This window comes from Otolemur garnettii, unplaced genomic scaffold (assembly GCF_000181295.1).
Source record: "Otolemur garnettii isolate 467f Iridium unplaced genomic scaffold, OtoGar3 scaffold00032, whole genome shotgun sequence".
Taxonomy (NCBI): Eukaryota; Metazoa; Chordata; class Mammalia; order Primates; family Galagidae; genus Otolemur; species Otolemur garnettii.
Window position 1 is genome coordinate 4,129,638 of NW_003852427.1, and position 9,434 is coordinate 4,139,071.

The window sequence follows — 9,434 nt, forward strand, 5'->3', positions numbered from 1 at the left end:
GAGTCTCCTGCCTCCACCTCCCAAGTAGCTGGGACCACAGGCACCCACCACAACGCCCGGCTATTTTTTGGTTGCAGCCATTATTGTTGTTTGGTGGGCCGGGCTGGATTCAAACCCGCCACCTTAGGTGTATGTGGCTGGCGCCTTAGCCACTTGAGCCACAGGCGCTGAGCCAAAAAAATTTTTTAACGATTTTAAACTGTTAAGTACTAGAGGCAATTTTGCACTTGTCCATTTGCAAAATATAGTTTTACCTTTTGGTTCTTGCACAATGAGGTGTGTACATTCATTCATTTTCAACTGTCCCATGTATTGACCTCCATGCTTAACTGTGAGCTCCTGAACTGTCTTCCTTTCCAAGCCATACAAGCCAGTCACACAGATTATACAACCAAGAAAAACAGGACATTTGAAGTCTTCTGTGTTTATATCAGTATATCTAGCTATTTTTCTGGGAGAAACAAATGGTTTAAAAAGAAAAACATTAAATTTACCAGATAGTTTTAAATTTACCAGAATAATGACAACACAAATATCATTATTGCTTTCTCATTTTTAAAGATTTATCATCATTTTTAAGAAAAGGAGAACACACACACATTCGGAATTATTACGAATTGCTCATCTAGATCAATAGCATGTTTCTAATAAAAAGCAATGTTTCAGATAGAATCTCTCAAATAAAACTGTTTAAGAGAAAAATGGATAGCTCATTAACTCTAAGTCCTTGCTGGTCAAAGTGGTATATTTTCCAATATTATAAGTCTGATTCTCTACTTAAAAACTCAAAGGGTCTTTGGCTGCCTATTAGAAAAATGGACATTTAAATACTTCCATTATTCTATATAAATAAACGCAATGATTTTTGGCAGAATACCAACAAAAACAGCATTATCATTATGTTGCTAGACTTAGGCAGATGTGCTGATGGTGTAGTCAGGTTGGGAATGAGGGCTGCCAACATGGAGACACATTTAAGATGGTGTTGAAAACAAGCCCAGGAAGATGTCAGTTTTGTGGTATGTTGACTCACAGTTGCTAATCTAATTTCAGGGTAAGTGTGCCCCTTGAAATAGGCTCTAAGCTCCACAAGGGAAGGGACGCTATTCTGTTTTGCTTGCTACCTATGTCTAATGCCTAGCTCTGGCTAGATACATAAAGTGGGCTCGAAAACATTTATTTACTGATCACATCTCAGTTGATGGCTTACATATGTTTATATATGAATAGCTTTATAGATACATCTTTTGGGGAGGGAATTTAACTGCCAAAATGGCTAATTTATTCCCTTTACAGGAATATTGAAGGATAATCCAACCTAAGAGCAACAGAGCTGCAGTACTGATTTTCTCCATTATTTTAGAAACATTTCCTGCATTTATTTTCAAAGCATTTCCTATCCTGTAGCTAATGCTAGCACCACAACCCATTCTACCTCTCAACTTGTATCTTGATAATAAGAGCTAGTTGATTCTGCAATGGAGAGAAGAGTAATGATCCCATTTTTGTCCTTAATAACAAATCCAAAGGGGATACTGTAAAGCTTCACCTAAGAAAACTCAAGAGTATTCCAAAATGATCGAATGCATCAATTCTTCAAATCTAGAAAACATAAATATTTTTCTTACTTCTCTTGTGACTTCTCCCAAAGTGTTTCTATCCAAGAGGGAAGCAAAATAGGTTTCTTTAGGTTTGCGGCAACTAAATACTTTTTGCTACCAACTTCTCCTGCAATAAGGTGAGTGACTGATACATTAAGGTCTCTGTATACTCGACCACCCATCATTTGCACATATTTATGAACTTCTTCCTGCAACCCCCAAAGAAAATACATATAAGTACTGAAGCAAACAATGTCTCTGCCATTTTTATACAATACCTCATATATTTTGATGCTGATAGTTTGAACACATTTTTTTCACCATTATAAAATTAAATAATCAGCCAAATTATTTTGGGGGAGAAAGATGAATATAAATTTCAATATAAAAATAATTACCTATATTTATCCCTTAAAAACTTCATGAATTTATTCAACTATGTTGCTTCTATAATAAAGATATTTTTATATGCTATACATTTTTAAATATAAATATCTCCCCTTTCAACATTGTGAATGTATTCAACTATACTGCTTCTATATTTGTATATGCTATGCATTTTTAAACAATATAAATTATATTTATATAAGATATAAACTTTTTTTATATAGCTCTCTCTTAGAATCCTTTCTTTAATGATTATCCATCTATGATAAAAAAAAAAGTGATTCAAAACAAGCTCAGTGACTCAATAGGGTAAACAGGATTCCATTATCCTCAATTCATTTAAAGAAAAAAAAACACAGTGTGTAGCTGTGTTTTGAACTTTGTTAAAAGTTATGAACACAAATGTAAGGTTTTGTGCAGTATCTCCTATTCAGTGAATAATTAAGTGTGGAGAAAGAGATAGACCCATTGATAGATATATAAATTGATCGATCATGATATTCCTCTCAACATCTACCCTTTTTTCTTTTTCCAGACTTGTACAAGATATGGTTACATCAGACATAACCATATTATAAACCGGATGTTCAGCTCTTGGGACACATCGCTGGTGTTGCATACAAAATATGACTACTTGAGGGCCAACAATTCTGCAGCCAAGCTATAAAAAAAAAAAAGAAAAAACAAGGTTGGAAGGTCAGTAAGTTAAAAAAAAAGAATTAGTCTTATAAAATTACGTTTTGTAATATTCACCAATTCCTTATAGACACTGATGACCGCTACAGAAAAATCAGCAAATTGTTATAAGAAATAAACTCCAAAGGTCTTTTCTGTCGAAACTGCCATTACAATTTTAATCTCTAAAACAAACACAATCTTAATGCAATAATCTTATGCTGCAATAATTAGGAAATATCCGTATATCCTTTTCAAATGAAGCACCCAGCCAATGAAGAAATTTAAAAGTATAAGAGTCTACAGGGGCTCCCTCTTAAATATCTATCATGTCACAAGAAAATGTATAATCCTAGGAAGTTTCAATATCTTGAATTTTAAAATTTTGCACCACAATGTCTTTCTAAGAAAGATCCACAAAGAATTTTTCCTATGATGTTACAGGTTAAAATCAGTATCATTTTCATTGACACTGACTTTAAAAAGGTGATGGTTCTGCTCAATACCAGCATATTCAACCCAGTCTAAAAAGCCTACAGTTGTTTGAGTAATTTAAACATCTACAGGTAAAAGATTATTGCTATCTTTCTGGTTAGGCAAAAGAAAATGAATTTTTTTTGTTTTTATTTTTTATTCTTTCAGCGACAAGGTCTTGCTGTGTTGCTCAGGCTGGTTTTGAGCTCCTGGGCTCAAGCAGTCTTTCCACCTCAGCCTCCTGAGTAGCTGGGACTACAGGCACATGCCACAAAAAAATTAGCTTTTAATATTACTGATTTTTGTATGAAAGCAGGGGCATTTCCAAAAGGAGGAAAAGAACAACACTTTTGGCAAGGTAGGCACAGACCTTCCATAAATTATACAGACACTACATCTACCTACTCTTCTATGTTTTCTTCTCCTTGAAACAAGAATCACCTCTGTGTAATCTGGATGGAATTACAGCCAGTTTACTTTTATTTCAATGCTTCTCTCTTGTCCAGACACCAAAAAAGTAATGAGTCCATAGACTCTAGAATCAACAAAAAGAAATAAGATAGCTCATTGACATATTGGCAATACTGACCCCAAAAACTCTTCCTTCTAGGATATAACTTTTCAGGCCCTATACAAGGTATAGGTATTAAAATTCTGTGTGCAAGAATATTCAGGAAAGATAGTAAGCTACCAAGCACTACATTGAGGTCTTTTTCTGCTTTTCATTATTTCTTCCTGAAATATCTTACAATCAAACTGAGTTTAAGGACAATAAACTCCATCACTAAAATGCTTCATTACTATAGGTTTACTTATACTAAGTGAAGCTATATCCCTTGAAATATAAAAAAATGACATATAATAGAAGTCTACTGAAACATAATAAGCCTTAAAAAATATTATGCTGGTCTCCCCAAACCAAAAGAATCCCAGTGTATTCATACTTTGTCTAACATTTCATGATCAGTAAAGAAGTTACGTCCACTGAAGCAAAGAGAAACCAAAAAAACAGACTACCAAAGGAACACTAGAAGTTAGCAAACCTTTCTGAGGTGATCAAAGACAATGCCACTAAAAGGGTCACAAATATAAAGTGATCTATCATTCTCCTTTATCTTCAATGCCTCTTCTTCTGTAATAACCTGAAGATACTCTTCTGACTGAAATTCTTTTATTGACTGAAAGAAAAAATAAAATAAGAATGTACCTGCAATTAGTCCCCTGTGTTTAGGTCTAATCAACTCCACCTTCAAAATCTATCTCAAATCCAGCCTTTTCCCTATTGAAAGCCATCACGATCTCCCACCTGACCTTTGCAGAAGCCTCCCAAGTGGTCTTTCTCCTTCCCTTACCCTAAATCTTTTCTACACACAGCAGTTAGTAATCTTTTTAAAAATACAGGTCAGATCATGTCACTCTCTGCTTACAACCCTCTATTGGCTTACTAATAAAATCCACATTACTTACCATGGCCTACAAGATCATATAATTGGGCCCCTGCCTATCTCCCTACCTTTACCTTCTACCTTTCATCTCCCTTGTTCCGCTATTCTAGCCACTCTCACTTTCTCACTAAGCCTGGAACAAACTAAACATCAGCTTATTCAGAGGCTTTGCTCTTGACTATGTAGCTCAGAAAATTATTTTCCCAAGTCTGCACCTGACTTGGTCCCTCACTCGGTTCTGCTTAAATGTCTCCTCCTCAGAAATGCATTTCCTGATTATGCTTTCTAAAATACCCTACCCTACCCCTTTAGTCTGGTTTATAAATAAAAATAACACTAGTTTTTTTTTTTATATGTACAGTTTTTACATCTCTCCCTTGGAAATTTCATGATATATCTTGTTTGCCACCATATCCTGATGCCCAGTAAGCACTTAAATATTTTCTGAACAAATTTTGAAGTCCTCATGGTAAATAGTTATGAATAACCCTTTTAAAATAAATCAGATCATGTTACTCTTTTGATTAAAACCCTCCAGTGGATCTCCATTTCACAGCAGAAAAAGTCAGTCTCATATGACCTCTTTATCCTTACTCTTTGAAGCATTCCTTAATACTCTTCCCCCACCCCTTGCTCACTACACTACAGGCACATTAACTTCAAACAGGCATTACAAGCACCTTCCCAGGGCCTGTATATGGCTATTCTGTATGAAACCTTCTTTCCCAGATATCTGCATGGCTAACTCACTCTATCTTAGAGTTTACTCAAATATCTTCTCCACAAAGCCTACCCTGATCATACTCCATAGAACTTCCCATCTCTTTTATCTGCAACAAACATCCTCTGGAATCCCTTAGCCTAATTTGCTTTTTTAACTTCTCATAAAACTTGGCACCTTCTAACATACCAACTAAACTACCATTAAACTACCAACTAACCATACGATTAAACTACATACATAGTAGTTGACTCATTTGTCATGTCTGATTAATGCCTATTTTCTCCTACTAGAATGTAAACTCTGAGAGAACAGAAATCATTCTCTACTCTGATCATTGATGTATCTCAAATAATAAGGAGTGTCTATCAGATCATAGACACTCAATAAATATTAGCTGAATTAATGAATTTTAATAAAAAAAAATAACCTGCTACAACTGCTTCTCAAAGTTTAATGAGTGCTGGGGATCTTGTCAAAAACGCAGACACTAACTGATAAGTTTGGGTTGATGACCAATTATCTGCATCTCTAACAAACTCCCAGGCCATGCTGATACTCTGCGAATCTGAGTAGCAAGGCTCTACACTACCCCTTCTATCATGCCATAATGTATTGTATATAATAAAACATAATTTTTAACAGTTAACCAAAAAATACTGAAGTGTGGCCAGTCCATGACTGACTCAAATTTTTTCAACACACAAAGGACTGCTTTGGCTAGGAAACAAAAGAAAGCAACTTAATTTCTAAGAACTGCAGAACTGCAGGTCAGCCACATTAAACATAAATGTCAGAATAGATTTCAAGCCCCCGCCAATACATAATAACGATATACTTACATCAATTCAAATGTATGTAAGCATTATGTTTATATTAACGTAGGCCACAGTAAAACTACTATGAAAATATCTATTCCTAAAGACATAAAGCCTAAGACAAAAGAACACTTAAAAACAAAATGAATTCACAGCAGCAAACAAGACCTTTTCAATTATTCTTACCTCAAGAGCTTTAAAAAAACATTCGGAATTGTCTGAAGACTTTAAGAACTTCACCAAAAACGGTTCTTTGTCATTTCTGGACATTTCTGAACTGTCAAAATAAAACCATTAACAAGAACAAAAACAATAAGTATGAAATTATATGTTTAACCTACCTATTTTTCTGTGGAGACAAGAATGCCTAAGAATAGGCATTCTAGCCTTGCCCATGAATTCGTCCGTGATGTTTCTAAGAAACCCTGGAATGCGGGCAAAGTCAAGAAAAAAAATGACAACACCAATTCTTGCAAATCAGAGAACTAAATTAACGTCCCTGAATTAAGTATGTTGAAGGCCCTTGCTATGGAGGCTCTAAGCGCCCTCAGCCAATGGACATTCAACCGCACTGGCATAAGAACTCTGAGAGCATCTGTCCTACAGGTTCCCAAGGCTTGCTAGGTTCGCGCATCTCCCAGTAAACGGATTTTAAATATAAACATGGAAGACAGTTAAAGTCGTATCCCTCCTGCTCCTGGACTCCAGAAAAAGGCCTGGCTCTCGGAATCCACGTCCTCTCCGGCGTCAAAGGCCCACCCGCCAGTCCGAGGGCCGGTTACCAGGGCAGGAAACTAGGGCCCAGAGGCCACACTAAGCATCGCGACCCCGACCTGGGGTGGGGAGGGAGCTAGTCCGCATTCCGCGCTTCACTCACCTCGATGGGGCCTGGGAGTGTTTCGGCAGCAAGTTAGAGGGCGCGCGGCCCGCAGGACAGCCGCTGGGGTCAGGCGCCACCCCGGCGCACCGCCCCCGCCGACAGTCGGCGGCACCCCGACCTCAAAGCAAACGCTGGTGAACCCGGAACTCCCCTAGGCAGGGAACCGACTTTCCCGCCAACCGCGCGGCTGCGCCCGCCTCCTCCAACGGAAGTGACGTACGGGCAGCTGCGGCAGATGGGTGGAGTTGTCAAAAGTGGAGGTGGGCGGTCCGCAGACGGAGGGCCCCCGCGAGTCAGGCCCCGGCTCCCCTGGCAGGTAGGGCTTTGAAAGGCGGGTAGAGGCTAGGCTGGGAGTTGACCCTGCGCCCACGGTTCAGGTGTGTGGCCACAGGCCCCAAGTACTCCTTTAGTGGAAGCCTTTTTTTTTTTTTTTTTGCAGTTTGGCCGGGGCTGGGTTTGAACCCGCCACCTCCGGTATATGGGGCCGGCGCCCTGCTCCTTTGAGCCACAGGCGCTGCCCCTTTAGTGGAAGTCTTCTACATTGAAAAATAAAGCCAGAGCCCAAAGTTTTCTTAATATTTATTTTACACCTGCCTTACATCAGTCAGTGCACTGCAGACCATATATTCTCCAAAACAACTCCGTGAGGTTAATAGTAGTAGTTCCATTTTACAAATGTAAAACCTGCGGCGTAGAGAAGTTAAACGGTGTGTTCAAAGTCACACAGCTAGTAAGTAGTGGAGTTAAGACTACATCCAGGCCGGGCGTTAAGGCGGGTGCCTGTATTCCCAGCTACTTGGGAGGCTGAAGCAAGAGAATGGCTTAAGCCCAAAGAGTTTGAGGTTGTTGTGAGCTGTGACACCATGACACCCTACCAAGGGCGACATAGTGAGACTGTCTTAAAAAAAAAAAAAGACTACATCTAGGCTTGCTGACTCTATGGACTGACCTGCTTTCCCTCCAACACAGCAAGAATGTAATTACCACCTACAATAGCCAAGAGATCTGAAGGGAAGAGAGACTTCAGGATGACTTGAATTACGTAGCTAATGCCAAGGGATCTTTATCAATGGTCTCTCCCCTCTCAGCCTGATAGAGAAAATGACTTCAGATTGAGTAATGTGAGGGTTTAATGCCAAGTACCCCAATGGCTTTTATTTTTCTTTTTGGAGCCTAAAGATGGTAATGAGCAACTTGAGTCTAAGTGTTTCAAAACACCCATAGGAAGGGGCAAAGGTTCTTTGCTTGGCCAAACTTCAGTCAGATTTCTGAACCTTCTGGGTTTATCTGTGCACTTCCCTGAGAAATCCAGGTAGATCCCTTTAACCTCTCTCTATATCAGGGTTACTCAACCTTCCTAATGCTGCTTTAATACAATACCTGTAGGTCGCAACCCAACAGGTTGAGAACCGTTGCTCCATATAAAGTTCCTCATTCTCTACCATCTCCAGGTATTGTCTGATCATCCTTACCTATCTTCTACAGAATCCTGTTAGGTTGGTTTAGGCAGAATTTCCTTATTCCTGATGTTACCTCTTAGTAATTTTCCATGAATGACCCCTCCATTCTGCTCCTTAACTATAAATTCCCATGTGCCCATGTGTATTCAGAGTGGAGCCACATTTCTCTTCCCCCATGCAAAATCTCATTGCTGTGGAGTGATACCTATCCTGATGGTCCTGAAAAAAGTCAGTTTTACTGGGCTTTAGTATCGCTAAATTATTTTTTCTTTAACGAAGATGAGTCAGAATCACTGGGGCTCAAAGGTAAAGGCTCATTATTGGAGAGAGGGTGAGGCGAGCCTTAAAAACAAACAAAAATGACTGGAGGTGGGGGCGGGGGGGGGGAAGCAACAGTTGTTAAGATGCAAATCTGTCCTGAAGCTATAATAATATCTTACACCTTTACAGCTAACTGAGGACTTCTGCTTGCAGATTTCCATTCACTCTTTTCAGCAACCCTGTAGCATGTCCGCATTACTGTCCCAGTCTTCACGCTGAGAACCGGCCCCCCAGTCCCTGTGGGAGCCAAACTAATTAACTCAAGTCACAAGTCAAACTACCTCCTTTTATTGTTTATTCAGAACAACAGGCCGCAGCATACCAGGGACCTTATCATACCTAGGTGTTACAGCCCACATCTTGACCCCCTCCACTTTGTCCCACTAGCCCCCTTGTGCACTCAGCCCACATCCTGACCCCCTCCCCTTTGTCCCACTAGCCCCCTTGTGCACTCAGCCCACATCCTGACCCCCTCCCCTTTTTGGACTCACCACTCTATTCTGCACTTGCCCCACTTGTGACCTTTATCCCTTCCTTCTCATTTGCTCACCTGAGATAAAGAAGACTTGTCCCTGAGCCAATCAACCCTGAACACGACCACCCTGTACCTGTCAGTTTAGGACAGACATGGTTTACCTACCAATAAGGGGAT

The 9,434-nt window shown here is 39.4% G+C and overlaps 1 protein-coding gene across 2 annotated transcripts in view; it reads right to left on the bottom strand.

Moving 5' to 3' along the window:
- TOPBP1 (DNA topoisomerase II binding protein 1) overlaps nucleotides 1-7,147 on the bottom strand; it is an 80,925-nt gene extending 73,778 nt beyond the window's left edge. The window contains exons 1-6 of one of the 2 annotated variants that reach the window (XM_003789402.3): nucleotides 6,999-7,147; nucleotides 6,308-6,398; nucleotides 4,181-4,315; nucleotides 2,506-2,649; nucleotides 1,629-1,810; nucleotides 255-451 (exon numbers count right to left, since the gene is read on the bottom strand). In XM_003789402.3, the coding sequence (XP_003789450.1) occupies nucleotides 255-451; nucleotides 1,629-1,810; nucleotides 2,506-2,649; nucleotides 4,181-4,315; nucleotides 6,308-6,391 (742 nt within the window). In that variant the 5' untranslated portion in view covers nucleotides 6,392-6,398; nucleotides 6,999-7,147. Of the gene's footprint in view, nucleotides 1-254; nucleotides 452-1,628; nucleotides 1,811-2,505; nucleotides 2,650-4,180; nucleotides 4,316-6,307; nucleotides 6,399-6,462; nucleotides 6,479-6,998 lie in introns of those variants that run through there. The other variant, XM_023513046.1, reaches the window with a different exon arrangement.
- Between the last annotated feature and the right edge of the window lie 2,287 nt (nucleotides 7,148-9,434).